Raw genomic sequence first — 17696 nt, 5'->3', positions numbered from 1 at the left:
AGGCAGTAAAGAGGACAGGGAGACAAGAGTGAGGCTGTCAGGATGTGAAGTATCTTGGTGGTGATCCAGCCTCCCCCCTACCCCAAATCAATTCAGCTAGATGGCTGAATTGCAGAGCAAGAGATGTGGTGAAGCAAAAATTGCTCCACATCAGATATTCCTAAACGTCTGAGTTCAAAGGCTTATGCCCTTCATGTTTGTGTTGCAGCAAACATCACCACTGTTCTGAAATCTGCCCCTTGTATTTTAAGAATAAAGTATTTCATTCACCACTCTGACTGAGCATTTCAAGTGTTCTTGAAAGCATATTTTCTGTTTTAGACCTTGGAGATAGGGAAAAAAAGGAAACATGATTTCCTTATATTTTTCCAGGCATTCATATTTCTGCAATGTTCATCTTCTAGGAGCCCCAATACAGCATTCACACTTCAATAAGGAATGGCCTCAGCAACAATAACATAGGTCAGTAATCAGCCTAAAAGTTTAGGGGGAGTGCACCAAAAGACATCAGGTTCTAGGCTTTTAAAGACACGATTTTAAATTGTTTCTTAACTGTTTATAAAAGAAAGGGGGGCAGAGAAAATGTAAGGAGGGACAGGCTATCCCCCATGTCCCCTTGATTATAGGCCAACCATATCACTTTCCAAATACCTTCCTACCGCTACACATATTCCTCTTTGCCTGAGAATTTAGCATGTAGAAAGGAAGGCTCACTCCATCATCAGAATTCTCTGAGGCCTACATACTCATATAGTTACAGTGGTACCTTGGTTCACGAATGCCTTGGTTCACGACCAAATTTGGTCGCGAACAAAGATTTCATGAAAATGTTGACGTGGGTCGCGAACTCTGCATTGGGTGGCGACCAAGATGGCAGCCATCTCCCCCACACCCCGAGTGGGAAGATGGCCACAATCGTAGTTGTGTTCATGCAGGGAAGACATGCATGATCACTGGCGTGCTCCTGCAGGAAAGACAGCTGCAATCTTGGCCATTCCCCCCCCCACAACAAGCACGATCGCGGCCATCTCCCCACCCCCAGTGCACCCCATTTGCGTCCATCTCTCCTTTCCCCAGTACACCTCATTCGCGCCCGTCTTTCCCCCCCACCCCCCCAGCGCGCTGGGATGACGGGTGCCTGCAGGGATGATAGGCGCAATCTCAGTCGTGCTGGGGGGGGCAGGGAGATGGCCACGCTTGTGCTCGGGGGGTGGGGGAATGGTCACAATCTTTGTTGTTGTCACTTTGCTTCACATTTTTCTGATTTAAAAAATGGTTACAGAATGGATTAACCTTATTTACATTGAACCTTATGGGGAAATTTAACATAGCTCATGACCAATTTGGGTCATAACCAGAGTCCTGGAACGGATTAAGTTCATGAGTCAAGGTACCACTGTACAACATGTTCATCAGAGAAGTTACAGTCATGCCATGTGCAGGAACTCACTAATTTAGGTGACTATCACTGAACAGCCAGTGCAGACCAATTGCCTACTCTTTTATGTGGTATGAAGGACGATGATTAAATTCCTAGCAGAAGCAAAATCTGGGAAAGCAAAATACTTGTTTAAAACATAATCCTCAAAAAGAAATATGTATCTAGGGCATTGAGTGCAAACTTTCAACATTTAAAGTCTGTAGAATAGATATAATTACCTGCAACATCAGCTCACAGTCATCTCTTCCAACAAAAATCATCTCTCGTGGCAGCCTATGGCGGGTGCCTCCACTGCTCACCAAAAACCAGGATGTTAAGCTCATTTTCTGCTTAGCTGATAAATCCTCACAAGGCTACGTCATCCTGCAGTGAGACACAGACATACAGAAAAGTATTTTATAGTTATTTTTATCTTATTGTCCCCATTAGCAGAGAACTTTATATTTACATCACCTATATGGAGTGTTTCACAAGCATTATTTCTCATACACAAATGAAATGAAATGCATATGTTCATCTTTATATGCAAACACTATTTTTTCCTCATAATACCCACTGGAAACTACTGCTATTAGTCACCATTTGCTGATGCACGTAAAACATAAGCACAAACAAATATAAACACATGACTGCATACAAGAATGTACACACTGTAAAATGTACACTCAATTCTAAGAGCTTTTCATACAAAGAATTCATATTTGAAGGAGAAATTCTGATAAGCATATTATAAGACCATATGAAAAGATGTGCTGGATCAGACTAAAGGTCCATCTAGTCCACAGCATTATGTTCACACTGTAGCCAACAAGCTGCCAGTGGGAAACCCACAAGTACAACATCAGCTTCTCACTTATGTTTCTCAGCAATTACTTACTTGCCTATTTCCTAAGTTAAACAATCCTGACTGTTGTAACTTTGCTTCATAGAAGAGTTGCTCCAGCTCTTTCATCATTTTAGTTGTCTCCCTTTTTTTTACACTTTCCCCATCTCTACAATATCCTTTTCTGGTGCAATGACCAGAACTGCACACAGTATTCTAAGCACGGTCACATCACAGATTTGTGTAAAGAAAATGATTTTGGCAGGTTATTTTCATTTCTTTTCGTATGCCCTTTTGACTGCCACCAAACAATGGGTTGACATTTTCATCAGGCTGAGCATCATAACCCCAAGATCTCTGTCTGTCTGTCTGTCTGTCTGTTTTCTTGACACAGAGTACAGGAAGAAGAAAGGACTGTGTGTATAAAAGTAAATAAAGTAAAATTATAGTTTCAGGGGATTTTGTACAAGTATAACCAATACAAGTCAAGTCAATTCTATATTTGGTCACTGACCTGTAAATAAAGCATAGAAATATAATTAGTTAAGATAAGAAAATTACAGTTATTCTAAAATTAAAGTTAATTAATAAAAGGAAAATACAATTGTTCTAAAAATCTAACAGCATTTAGAATTAATTCTACAGAGGATTGTAGAGATTATTGAACAGTACTTGGCTGTGGTCAAAGATGGTGCTCTGGATGTCTCTGTAGACATAACTGCATTAATTGTGGTGTCCAATTCTTGATGGATCCAAGTGATTTTATCTTCAAAGTGCTGTGTAAATTCATCACAGCAAGCTACCAAGGGTTCCACAATTTCTTTCTCTGGCCCAGAATATAATAGGTCACAAACCATTTTGAAAAGCTCTGTATGACACTGAGAAGATGCAATGCTGTTGGGAAAAGAACTGCCTCAGAATCATCACAAGTTTTCTTCCACTTGTGCTCTAGCCACATCCCCTCTTGCTTTATTGGCAAGAGAGAGAGAGAAGGTTTCCCTATCCACTTTCTCTACACCATACATAATTATGTATGCTTCTACCATGTTGTCCCTTACTCACTTTTTTCTACTCTAAATAGTTCTAGATGTTCTAACCGTTTCTCTGAAGTCTAACTTATCCTTCCCTAAAAATATAACCTAGTACTCATGAGAAAACCATATTGTGTTAGTGAACAATGTGCATAGGTGTGCACTCTATGAAAAGCCTTTAATTTTAATTCAGTTTTTTTAATCTCCAAGTGGCAATGGAGTTCACATACACATACTGGAAAGATTTTTCTTTATAGAAAATATACCTGCATAAATTAAAGAAATTCATGGGGTTTTGTTATCACTTGAGAAAAATATGCAAGTGTTTTCCTGTATATGCAGACAAAATAAAAAGGCACACAGTTCAGACATAATAGCCACATTCATATGGCACACTAGCCACCTTATGAATAAGCTATGCAGTGTGGGTTGTTCATGGAACAACTCACAGTCCTTCTAACAGGCAATTGAGCTTACTGTGGCTTTTTCTCCTCTCCTTCCTATTCAATTCTCTAACCAGTACCTCAGTATCCTTTGTGACAGAACCTGTCTTGATTTCCCCTAACTGCTTCTTATTCATTTTTTAAATTCAATTTTTCAGAATCTTAAAAATGTACAATTGGAGCCTTTTTTATTTTGGCTCCAGAAAATGGTGCAAGTGTGTTCATCATTTCATTGTTGTTTGGGCAATGGTGCTCTTTCCCAGGTGTGCAAGTCTGCTGCTACTGCTTTTCCATATATGTGGTCATCCTTGGTCAATTTCCTTGTAAGTTTCAGCTGTCCTATCAAGAAGTAGGTAATATACATGACAAATTTATGAGGTGACAAAGAGACTAATTTGCACACATTTTCCGGAAACCAATTACTAAGCTGTCAATTGAAAAGCAGGCCAAAAGGGGCAAGGGAGAAGCAGCAGAAGGATATGCACCCAAAAGCAAAGGCAGGTGCATTTCCCAGCATTAAATTTGTGTATATTTCTCAATTTAAACAGAAATTTGAATTCTCAAATATATAAATTAAGAATTCAATTCTCAATTCAATTCAAACTGCAAAAATATTCTAGTTATGGTACTTTTGAGCCCTTACATTTGGCAGAAAGGATGGAGCAAACTGGGCTCCAGCACAAGTTGTTCTTACAGTTTAGCAATTAAAAGCAAGAGGTTCATATTGCCAAGGAGGATATATTGCCTCCCTAGTCTTGTCTCTTTGGCCCTTTCTTGGTGCTTTTCAATCAAGAACTAAGCAACTGGTCCCTGGCAAATTTAGGCAAGTTACCCTGTGTGCAATCTTGTCATGTTACTTTGATGTATGTTACCTATCCCATGCCACTTTTCCTTTCTGACAGCTGAAACCTACAAAGAAGTTGACCAGAAATATCAATAGCCATGAAAATGCAAGCTTGAAAGACATAAAAAATAAAAAGTATAAACATGTGTGCAATTTTCTGGGTTTGAAAAAATGATGTTTTAGAGCCTCTGAAAAAATTAAAAGCCATGGAGTGTTGTTTAAACTGCATGTCACCAGACTGATGCATGTTCCTGAATAAGTATCTGCATAGTGCATATCTGCATTAACTTATTAGTCTGTAAGTTACAAAGGTACTACCTAATTTTCTCTCATATTTTTTGCTATGGCTACCATCCATATATTACCTGATTACACTTCAAATATGAACATATTAAATAAATTGCCAAGTAAACCATTATGGAAAACATTAACCTGAAGACATGCAAGATTAGCTTGTTATATTGTTATCAGGGGCCAGAAAAAGAGTAGTAAAATGAAGGAGGGAGGTGTGGGAATGATGGAAAAAGCTGCTTTGGACTCTAAGGAGAGCAATCATTCACAAAAGAGAGGGTGGAGAGGTAGGTGGTGTCTGAAAAAACATGTTTCAGGCTTCAATCCTGTATCAATTACTCAGTTGGACTTGCTCCTGAATAAGACTGCACAGTCAGTGCTGTTAATAGCAGAAATGAAGGAAACAATTGGCAGAGTACTATGTGATTCAACTGCATTCACTTAAAAGAGCCAGGAGTATGCCTCGCAAATAGATCATGGGACTAGCAGAAATCAATCACAGACTTCCTCGTTCATGGGAGCACATACTACATTTTTTCTCTGCCACTAGTCAAAAACAAATCAGCTGTTAACATGAGAGGCTAGGGGTCCATTTATAACTGCTGTTTCTTAAAGCAGATAATATCCCCATTTAGGGTACTATCTTACGTACGTTTAGACAAAAAACAGTTGAACTTGGAGTTAGGGTTTGCTGAAAAGCTCCTGTTAAACTTTTTTTATGTTTAAAAATGCATAGAATGTACACTTAAAAATAAAATCAAATAACATCCTACATATTTAGACTAAAGAGATTCAGGTTGATTTTAAAAATAAATATGTATAACTAGGTTAGATTTATTTTTAAAATAAACTTGAGTAACTAGGTCAGAAGTGATTTCAAAAACACTGAACACATCATAACAGTTGATGGAGGACAGAATAGTTAAAATACCTGGAAAAGATTAAATATTTATTGTCCTTGGCAATCCGAGTAGCTTTAGTAGTTTTACCAGATAAAAGGCTGGCAGCAAATACAAACTTTACTGCTATAGTTAGGAATACATGAATGAATATGAACTGGCAGAATTGTGACAGATTTGCAACCCAGATACATATTTTATACCCTACCTTTGAACATTATAAACCTTGTATATAAAAGCTTGTTGAACCAGAATCACACATATATGCAGCCAAATTCTGAGTATTATTTGCTTGGGAGTATGTCCACTGAACTCAGTGATACTTGTGATCCACCGATTTCTCACTCATCAGTATGCATATGGCTGCAGAGCTTGAAGTTGTAATTGAAAAACCTGACTCCCTGAATTGAAGGAAGGTATTAGATGGGTCACTGTTGGCACTATAGAAATGTGAGAGTTCTGAAAAGAGCAAGTTTTGGTTCCCTGATAAAAATATTAAAGTAAATATATAGAAAACACTTTGATAAATTTACATAAACATGGACACTTTGTGAAAAAGACTAACCCCTGCAATGAACTCATATTTTTTGATGTAGCTCAACATGGCCCATCTGGTGTATCTGGGAGTTTTAGTATCTCACCATGTGGGCTGAATCATCATGTCTTCTGTCCCCAAATATGCATCCAAAACCAAATCTCTTGTTCACAGTGCTTCTCCTAGCTGGAAGTGCCCACATCTTTTTAAATATAACTACAGAGCCATAAATCAAGTAATCCTAGCATCAAAAAAGTATTATCATTAGCTGGGTAGACCACTGACACCAGAAATTAAGCTTACTGCCCCACTGGGAAAACCAACAGTTTATCTCTGCTGAAGAAGAGGGTTATCACTGATCTCAGATTCCCAGAAATGTGAATCTAGGTCTAGGTCTGTCCAGCAACATGTGATCAACAATCCAATGATGTTCTCAGACCATCATTAGCATGGAACTCAACATATGCTCTAAAAACCATGTTTCTACTCAAGTAGGTAACCTGTGACTAGTCAAACTGAATTAACTGGGTTCATTTAGAATCATTTATGCATTGTTGCCATAATTTTTATTGACATTCCCACCTCCCTTTCCAGCACATCATTACAGACTAGATTCACCTGGCACTTTGCAATCTGGCAGCTTCTTGGGGCACCAAAGCAGGCCCACTGCTAAGTGGCAAGACACCCCCCAAAGTGGCCATGACCAAAGGATGTACCCTGCCCTTTGGTTTGGCCCTTCAGGATGGCATAAGACTAAGGGTCCCTTTCATTTTTTGCTCATCTGTCCTCTTAGCATATATGTACCTGCTAAGTACATGCCTATTAATATACCTAAGATGAAGGATATGGGGCCAAGTGGGGAGACCATGGGGGACTTTCACTGTAGTGAAAGGTAGAAGGAGATACGATGTTCTGCCTTGTTTAGTCTCCCTTGCACCTGCAGGTTTGACGGATGCTTTTTCAGCCTGCCCTCAGACCTCTGGATGCTGCTTTAAAATGCCAAATCAGTGCAGAAAAAGACCACCCTAACCCTAGTCCTAGCCCATGATCTAATAGTGGATGATTAAGCCACTCAGGCATGCATAAATGAGAACTTGGCGGGCTAAGTGAGAGAAGTTAGACTCTCCCTGTTGTGTCCATCAAGGTACCTGGTTCCATATAAGGACAGACTTGAGGGCAAGGAAGGTGAGATCACTGTGGTCCAGAATAATTCAATGTCTCCCTCTATGTGCCCTGTACATTACAGTGTTTACATCTTGCAACAGGACAGATTGGAGATTCTGTTGGTGTATTGCGTACTCTGCAACCAATCAGTCTTCCTATCTGAAGTGACAGAGGTGGTCTCATATATGATGCTGGGGTCCCCCCGGTTGATTTTGGGGGCTTTCAACATTCATACTGAGAGCATTTTGTTTGGAGCAGCTCAGGATTTCATGGCCTTCATGGGACTACCCCAACATGTCTTTGGCCTAATACATGTAGCGAGGCATGTAGATTTGGGATTTATGGCCCAACGTGAGGATGGTGCTGTGAGTGTGGGGAACTTTAATTTAGTTCTTTGTCATGATCAGATCACCACTTGCTTAGATTCAGACAGACAGCAACCTTTCTCCTCTGCAAGGGTGGAGAATTTGTGAAGGTGTTCTGTTTCTGGAGGCTAATATATCTGGACAGTTTCCAGAGGGTTCTGGGACATTTCCAGCTGATCCGGCTGGTGTTCCTGTCAAGGCCTTGGTTACGTTGTTTATTTAAAACATTTGTATGCCACCCAATTGTGCCACAGCACAATTATAAGTTATACAACACAGAGATAATGTGATCAATCACTCCTGAGATTCTTCTCTATTGTAGAGCTTATACAGTTCCATGGTATACTCAGAGCAGTGAAACAACACTGGAGATGTCCCCCATTATGGAATGACCTCCCAGCTGAAGCTGACTGGCACCAATCTTATAATCTTTTTCATGCCAGGTTAAGATAGCCCATCCTCATCCTCATCATCACTGCATTTGCACCCTGCCTTTCCTCCTCTTGCAAGGTGGCTTACAAGGTTTTCCACCTCCTCGCCACTTTATCCTCACTACAACAACCCTGTGAGGTAAATTAGGCTGAGGGGTCTGACAGAGCCAAAGTCACCCAGTGAGTTCCATGGCTGAATGAGGACTCCAACCTTCCAGTCCAACACTCTATTATGTTACACTGGCTCTCTATGCTGACATGTTTAAACATATACCGTATTTTTCTGTGTATAAGATGCTACTTTTTCTTAAAAGCATTTACTGAAAAATAGAGGTGTCTTATACATGGGGGGCTGTGGGTGCACTGGGGGGGGAGACTGGTGCACACGTGGGGGGCAAGTGTGGGTGGGGGGGCAGTGTGTGGGGGGCAGCAAGGTGCCATGGGGGGGCAGCAGCAGCTTGCTGGAGATGGGTAGGAAAAGTGGGGGGCGCCCTATATGTGGGGGCTTCTTACAGACAGAAAAATACGGTACATGGATAATCAAGGGCTTGAGGGGATTACCTATCCCAGTAGGGTTTCTTTTTCTTTCTTTCTTTTTTAAAGCACTACTCTTCTTTGAATGTTATTTTAGCTGTTTTTAATTTTGTTTTAAAACCTTGGCAATTTTGAATTTTTTGGCAATACTGAAAATATAATATTGCATTGCAATAGTTCATAAAAACAATGCAAAGTACCCATTGAGCTTTGACCACTGGTAGGAAAAGAAACAAACAAACATTTTTTCCTATTTGACTGCATACTACTACTACTATGACTACTGTTTTCATTTCCATCCCACCCTATAGCCAAGGCTCTCTGGGAAACTTTAAAGATAGACTTGCTAAAATTTTCCCACATGCAAGCCTGCATGAAGGATACACTATCTCTGTGTTCTTAAGATATTCATAGCATTTTTGCTGTTCTGTCTCTGGGCTTTGGGCAAGAAAGTCCAAAGTGTGTTCCTGTTCATCGTATTTTTTTTCCTAGAGGTTGGCTGAAGGGATGAGGGCACAGGACTTGGAATTCGCTTATACAGCACCACTAGCCAGCCTATAAAGTTCAAGTGAGAAACAGACTGTTGAGGCAAGGGTATGTAACTATTTGAGAAGCCTTTGCAAAGAAAGAGAGTCACCAATAGCGACAGTCATTCCCCTCCCAACTGTGTAAGAAAAAGCATTCTAATCTACTGTGTATTAGATTATCTTTAGTGGTGTTGGAAATGGTTCCACTTTTGAAGGGGGAAATTGCTATAGTTTTGGAAATTATACTCTTTACGGTTGCTTTTTAGGGAAATATATTCTATTCAGGAGTGTCAAACAGATGATGCAACAGCTGCAAAACTACCCATATAATCTTCATAATTTAGAATTGGAGCTCTGCATTCTGTAGCCAAAAAATGGGTGTAACCTTGTTATAAAACATCTACAGATGCTCTAGTTTCCAGTGTTTGAGCTAAAATATTATTGATGTCAACAAAATTCTTAATCCACATTAGTAAAATACAAAATCCCACAAGCTTTTTTGTTTGGAATTATAGTCAACCATTTATCACCTACAATAAAGCACACAAACACCCATGATACATGCCTAAAAGCAATTCTATACAAGTTTAGACAGTTAAAAAGGCTTACAATTCCCAGCATGGTCCAGACAGCCATAAAGGCAAAATTCTATGTATGGTCCAGCCAGCATAGCATTTTTTACATTAGACTCTTGGCCCTATTAGTTGACAAAAGGACTCCAGAAAGTCATGCCTGTTTGGCCACCTTGAGCTTAGGTTTCTGACATGGTATCAGTCAGCCACCATTTGTGGTCACCCTCCCATTCCCTTCCCAAAATAATTGCTTTGGCACACATAATTCAAGGGAGGTGGAGCCACTCTTTGGCACACTTGGAAGCAAACATTTCATAGTATCTCCCAGGCAGGAATGAAGTACAAGGCTAGAACCACCCCACACTATATAAAATGAAAAGATAAGAGAATAATGAGCAGAAGTTAGTAATTAATGCCCTGTCCTCTGGGGGAACAGGAATTGACAATCAGGGGAATTACCACATGCACTTAAAGAAATAATTAAGATGCTATCTCTACTAATTCTCATTTGGACTTAACAGGAATCTGCATGTAGGAAGCTTTTAATCAACACTGGAAGGAACCTATGCCAAATGGGACTTACTTCTGAGTAAATACTGCTCAAGAATCTCCAGACAGAATAATTTCCCCATCAAGATCAAGTGGTCTTGCAGAATGGAGCATTTATACTGTCAACAAAACACACATCTGTTTTTTTCCTATTATTTCCTGACCCTTAGCATCGCTTACTTACTGTAGAATACAGCATTGTTTTATTACCATTTGTTTTTATGACTTTCCTAAGTGATTACAGTATTGTTTGTTCATTAATTATATTAGAGTTTTTTAAATCAATACTTTGTATAAATGTTTTAGAAATTATTTTAAAATCTATGCATCACAATGTATAGTTCAAATGGGATTTTAATAAATCTCTGAACTTGGCAGATGAGAAGAGAATGGAGGCAGTCTCAGACAACTAGTTGCAATGCTCCGGACAAGGAGAGAAAAATGGTGAAGAGCCATCAGCATATATTATATTCATGTAGACCCATTTGTCTACCTTTCCTGCCTCTCAGAAAGCTGCTATGACCTCAAGGAAGCAGCCAGCATGGATCTTTCTGCACTGGCTGCAATGGGAAGAGGACAATTTGAGTGTGCATCTCCAGCTCTGAGGCAAAAGCTCTTTTCCTACTTGGATCTGGGAATCCAAGAGTAGCTATGGGATTTCTTTGTTAAAGTATTTTAATCTTCCTATGTAGTTTTAACTATTTTAAATATCTTAAATATGGTTAAATAGGATATAAACTTGTGAAATATATAAGTTTACTAAATGATTTGCCCTCAGAAATGTAAAATGCTGTAATTATTTGTTAACTAAATCACCTTTGAAGCCAAGAGGCAAGCATCAGATCCTGCTTTGGACAGAGTCCTTAAACCAGTTTCCCAGTCAGGGTATAATGATAAACTGTAGTTTAAGAAACAGACATAGCCTTGAGAAATCTGGGAGTGTGGAGGTAGAGGGAAAGGCAGGGCAAAGATTACTCCTGAGCTGAGCCTTAGTGTCACTACAATGTCCTTCACTCTGCCATTCGTTTGGTCAGTTCACATTCATGAATTAAGATTTACAAGAGGTATCAGAGTTGAGCATTTGATCAGCCAAGAGAACTGATCAAATGCCGAGAACTGATTACTCAAGTAGTTTAAGCATTAACATTATGAGAAGATGATGATCATCAACAGATGCAATACTTACGCTCATTACAAAAACTGTTGAGATACATACTGTAAAACAAAATTTTAAAATTTAATTTTATAACATTATTATACTATCCTTCTTCCTAGAAACACAGGGCAACATGCATAGCTTCCCTTTTTTACAACAACAATGCTGTGAGGTACATTACACAGAAAGCTAGCTAATACGCTTCATGCCTGAGTGACAATACAAACCTGGCTTTCCCCAATTCTGGCTTGACACTCTACTTACTATGTGATGGTCTCTGCCACTGATACCACATTTCATGTGTCAACCAACTGAGTGTGACATATGCAATGGGTTAAACAACTCTTCCATAACCCATGAATGTTGTTTAACGCAGGCTCACATATGGGTATGCATAACCACAGCCACATGAACCACAGCCCACAGTGCTGAGTCATGTAACCAAACCTGTTATCTCCCTTTTACTACTCAAGTTAATAAGGCTAAGATTCCATCTTTAAATCTCTTTATCCACTTATCCACTACTGCATTTAAAGATAATCAGATTACTGGGTACAGGTTATACCATGAATTGACACAATTGCCTCCAACTGTCTAAGGAATGAACCTTTTCACTATCTGTGTTAGTTGCATTCTTTTTATTTTGTTAAATTAAACAGTCTAATGAAAGGATGGTCACACCTGCGTTACTTCTATAGAGAATAAATGCAGACATTTATAGTACTTAATAATATAGGAAAAACCTCTTGGATTAAAAAAATATGTTAGGAGTCTTTTTTTTCTCCATTTACCTCCCTCTTATGTAATGCACACTAGACCCAAACTACCTGTCACACATTTTCATCATGAAAGTAACCTAAATGGTTTTATTTCCTTTTATGATACTTCCTTTTATGGTGTTTTAATCTCTAGTTTATTACTGTTACCTTATAGTGAAATTGTCAGGCATAAATAAGCAAGAAAAACAGGTGATGATATGAGAAGAGATCAAGGAATTTAGTTTGTGAGGGAACTATAGTGTTAAGCAAACAGGAAGGCTATGAAAAGTAGGAGAAAGTTGAACTTTTGTTTCTGATCTCTTGTAAGCTCAGTTCGATAAAAGTCATTTATCACTGGAATAATTTCTATTAAAGTGTTAATTGTTTATTGTAAGTCACATTAAGATGCAATAAATTACTTTATATTAAAAGATAGTAGTTTGTTACTTCTGGTGTGGATGCAATGCTAAAAAAGACCATGACCACATTTACCATAGTTCGCTCTCTCATTCAATTACACTACACACTAATAATTATAATTCAGCACGGTTGACTTGAAGAATAATATAGTACTAAAATAAACTGCCTTGGAAAATTAATCCTGAAAGTTTCAGGAGAAGAATTCTCCTTTTCTAGGACCAATTTAGAGATGTTGGGTTATATTAAATTACCAGTTTTATTTCATTTAACCCTATTATTTTCATAGCTTCATTGATGTGCTATCAACATTTACAAAGAACTAATATAGCATAGTGATTAAAAGCAATAAGCATGATCTGGGAGGTCCCAAGTCAAATTTCAGCTCAAACATGAATTACTTTATAGTGCTGAACACAAGAGCAGCCTTGCTGGATCAGCCCAAAGGTTCATCTAGGACAGGATCATGTTTCCCACTGTGGCCAACCAGATGCTTCAGATCATCCAGAAGCAGGGTATAAAGTAACAGCTTTTCCCTTGTTCTTGCCCTCTAGCAGTTATTTCATGGCATACTTCTTTTGCGTTTGGAAATCTTAAGTACTTTTTTAGCCTCCCCAAAGTCCAAATGATGGTGAGAATGCTGACATACCTTACAGGGCTGATGTAAGCAGGGTGAATGGAATAGTGCCATATATTTAAAATATGTTACACTGTTGTGTAAAACATATCCAGGCAGTGCACAGCATTAAATCATAATCCATAAATAGTGGTACATTTAGTCATAAATACAACTAAGACATTAAAACGTAACTAACTACCATTAAAATGGGAGAGGGATCAAAATACTTAAATTATCAAACAGCAAGGCAATTTTTTTAAAAATCTTCATGTCAGACAGTTATCTGCCAGATACGGCACAACCAAGACGACCTCTGATTATGATCCAAACAGTCAGGCAGGTCTTTATAGGGGAAAGGGTTCCCACTTATTTAAAACAGACTTCTTAAACTTCAATTACTCTAAGCACCTATTTAAAAATAACCCAGTATAAAAGGAATCTAAATTTAATACGCATGTATGTTAAATAATATATATGATCTCAGAAGTGAATCATGACCATCTATCAACGTTCTCCACTTTCACCAAGTTAAAGGCTACTTCACTGTCTGACTTCATAGATTAAGATTGTAAATCCAGTGGCCATTTAATTTTTTTTAAGCATGCTGTGAGTGGATGCCTTTTTCCTATCCAAACCTAAGGACATAAGAATATGTCCTACTGACACAAAAAATCATGCATTTATTACTGTATGCTTTTTACAGGATCTAGAGACTAGCAAATCATTGAAGAGATGAGTCTCCATCTTATTCAGTATCTAGCTAAATCAATGACTGATCTCATGTTTTGCACTTGCAAATTCAGCAACATTTTATGTTCTCAACTTATTAATATTAATAACCTTAAAACCCAAATTGCACTGATATTTACTTTCCATCTAAGGGAGGAACACTGTTTTGCCTATCAATTACCATATATTGTTTCTGGAAAGTTCTGCACACATGTTACTACCATTTCCTAAAAAGATTTATTCTAAAATAAAACTCTGTTCATGGGATTCTACCCCCTACTGCAGAATCTCTGTTCTGCCCTCCAGTAAGTGCACAATGCTGCAGATTTAGCCATCAAAGTTGACATCCTGCTTAGGTTTATTCTTCTTTCTTTCTATCCTTTCATGTGCACACAGAACAAAACAAATCCATTTCTTATCTCTAAACAGACATAATTCTGCAATTCAAAAGGCATATGAACTACATTACCAAATAGTTATGGGTTATTCTTCTATGTAAGAATGCTGTATATTAACAAGTCAACATTTTTTTGCGGGGAGGGGGAGAACCAGATAGCCTGCATGCTTCTTTAAGAAATATTTTGATTTTAAAATGAGAAATTTGGTCATTGGAAATCGAAAGTGTCTTAACATCAATTTACCCCTATTGCAAGGATTACTGATAAAGTCTACCTTTCCCACATTCTCTATTTTTCTGAGCCTCTCTACCAAACCCTGTTCTGTTTCCTTTGGCCCACTGTACTTCCAGTTCCTTACATCTTCATCATGCAGCCCTTCCAAGAGCTCAGCAGCCCAGACAATGGCAAGCAGGCTTCCTTTTATGTGATATTAAGACAGCTTAAACATTCACTGCAAGAGGCTACATGACCCACATCACAAAAAACTTACTGTACAACATACTGTCCAAAGCGTTTATTTATTTGAAGACAAATGTTATTTTTTATTACTCAAAAAGCATTAATAGTCAAAACACTTGCTTGTTTTGCCTGTCATAAACAATTTACAAGTAACTGCATATCCAACATTTTAACAGCTAACTGAGAAAACAAAAGGGACCACAAGCTTGCACAAGAGAAATGCAAGCAAACCATAAGAGAAGCAAAGAAACAGTGTGAGGTTTGTATTACTAACAAAATCAAGGCCAACAATAAAGAATGTTTAAATATATCAGAAGAAGGAAACTGGCTAAAGAAGTAGTTGGACAATTGGATGATAATGCAACTAACCGGGGAACAAGGAGATTGTAGAGAAGCCTCATGATTTTTTTAAATCAGTCTTCACAGCAGAGGGTGCAGAACACCTGTTCCTAAGGTTATGTATTCTGGGAGGAAGTCAGAGGAATTAAGGCACACAGTAGTGACGTAAAATGAATTTCTCAACCTCACTGACAAACTGAAAAGTCAGTAAATCACCTGGCCCAGATGGTATCCATCCTAGAATTATGAAAGAACTTAAATATGAACTTGCTGGCATTTTTACCAAAATAATATGTCCCTAAAATCAGCCTTTGGACCAAAAGGATTGGAGAATAGCCAATGAAACATGAGTTTTTAAAAAGGGACCCTAGGAGATCCAGAGAAATGCAGGCCAGTAGGCTTTACATCAGTTCTGGATAAATTGGTTAAAAGTATTATTAAAAATAGAATTCATAAGCAGATAGAGGGACAAATCTTGTAGCAAAGAACTGGCATGGCTTCCATAAATTTAAGTCCTGCTTCACTAACTCTTTAGATTTCTTTGAGACTGTCAATAAACACTTGTACTGGGTGAACTGGTAGAAAACATTTACCTGAACTTCCTAAAGGCTCTTGACAAAGTCCCTCAACAATGGCTCCTAAGCAAACTTAGCAGTCATGGAAAAAAAGGGGAGGTCCTCTTATGGATCAGTAATTAGTTTTAAAAAAGCAGAGAGTAGGAATAAACAGGGTTCTGTATTAGGACCAAAGCTTTTCAACCTATTCATAAATGATCTGGATTCAAGAGTAATCAATGAAGTGGCCAAGTCTGTTGCGGTCACCAACTTATTTAAGATGGTTAAAACCAAAAGGGATTGTGAGGAGCTAGGAGAAGGAGTATCAAAATGCCAAATGCAATTCAAGGTAAGCAAGTATAATTAATGCATGCTGGGACAAAAAAAAAAGCAAACTTCAAGTATATGCTGATGGGATCTGAACTAGCAGTGACTGAGCAAGAAAGGAAAATTGGGAGTGGTACTGGACGTCTCAGTGAAAATGTCAACCCAGTGTGCTGCTGCTGCTGTGAAAAAGGCAAACTCGGTATTAGGCAAAATTAGGAAATGAATTGAAAATAGAACTGCCAAGATCATAGTCCTCTTATACAAATCACTGGCATGACCACACTTAGTATATTGTGTACAGTTCTGGTTGCTTTACCTTAAAAAAGGCATTTTTGAGTTGGAAAAAGTATGGAGAAGGGCAATGAAAATGATCAAGGATTAGAACAACTCCCCAGTGAGAAGCAGATGCAATAACTGGGGCTGTTTAACTTAAAAAAAAAAAGATGATTTAGACAGAGACATGCTGGAAGTGTTTATAATTATGCAAGATGTGGTCACTGTTCTCCCTCTCCCATAGCACTTGAACCTGGGGTCATCCCATGAAGTTGATTCAAGGGCGAGGTTTAGAAGAGATTTTTAAAAAAATACTTCTTCATGTGTTTAATCAAAGTATGGAATTTGCTGCCATGGAAGTGGTGAAGGCCACCCATCTGGATGGCTTCAAAAGGGAATGGATAAATTCATGGAGGAGAAAGCTATCAGTGGCTACTGGTCTTGCTGGCTGTGTGCTACCTCCTTTGCCAGAAGTGGCATTGCCTGCATAAACCAGTTATTGAAGAGTATGAAGGGGGCACAGGGAGGGTCTTGCACTCATTCTGTTTGAATGTTTGTGTGCAGCTGCTTTCTCACTCTGTGAACAGACTACTGGACTGAATGGACCATTGCTCTGATTCAACATACTTTTCTTATGTTCTTAAAATGCTACTTCTCACAACCCTTCAAACCATTAGTTTACAGGAATAGACACATCCCTGTAACAGACTGAGTTATCACATTAGGATAACTCAAAGTCCAAAATTACAATGTTACGTTTCAAGTTGTCCAGAACTGTTCACCAGGCAAGAGAGTAAACAAAGCAAAAGGGGAAAGGGAGGGAAGACTGACTGATGTTCTAGCCAGAGTCTGTATTAGCTTATCATCTTAAGGAGATACAGATTTTCAAAGCATTTTTTTCAAAGTAGGGACAGTGGTAGTTTCAAGCTGCATGCAAGACCCTCCTTCCAAATCTGGAGACATTATGAACAATGTCTTTTAATGGTCTCGGAAATGCAATATTGTAAAATAAAGGGCTACTTGAAGCATCTGCTTCTCTGTGAAAATCCATGAAGCAAATTATTCAACCATGGTTGAGTTTTGTGATTGGCATGCAACAAAATAGAAACAGTCTGACCAAAGTATCCAAAACAGCAAATATGTATCGCACTTTCGTGCTGCTATTGCTACATGCTAAAACTAAAGCATGGCAGCTGCTGGACTAAGGAGTAGCTAGCT

At 38.5% G+C, this 17696-nt stretch overlaps 1 protein-coding gene across 9 annotated transcripts in view; it reads right to left on the bottom strand.

Moving 5' to 3' along the window:
* The window catches only part of CEP170 (centrosomal protein 170), a 97156-nt gene that overhangs the window by 77321 nt on the left and 2139 nt on the right, over positions 1–17696 (bottom strand). For all 9 annotated transcript variants that reach the window (XM_044419700.1, XM_044419641.1, XM_044419649.1 and 6 more), the window contains exon 2: positions 1660–1804. In XM_044419700.1, the coding sequence (XP_044275635.1) occupies positions 1660–1764 (105 nt within the window). In that variant the 5' untranslated portion in view covers positions 1765–1804. The remainder of the gene's footprint in view (positions 1–1659; positions 1805–17696) is intronic.

Source organism: Varanus komodoensis, unplaced genomic scaffold (genome assembly GCF_004798865.1).
Source record: "Varanus komodoensis strain SLA01 unplaced genomic scaffold, ASM479886v1 scaffold1, whole genome shotgun sequence".
NCBI classification, from domain to species: Eukaryota; Metazoa; Chordata; class Lepidosauria; order Squamata; family Varanidae; genus Varanus; species Varanus komodoensis.
This window is presented reverse-complemented; position numbering and strand designations above follow the sequence as displayed.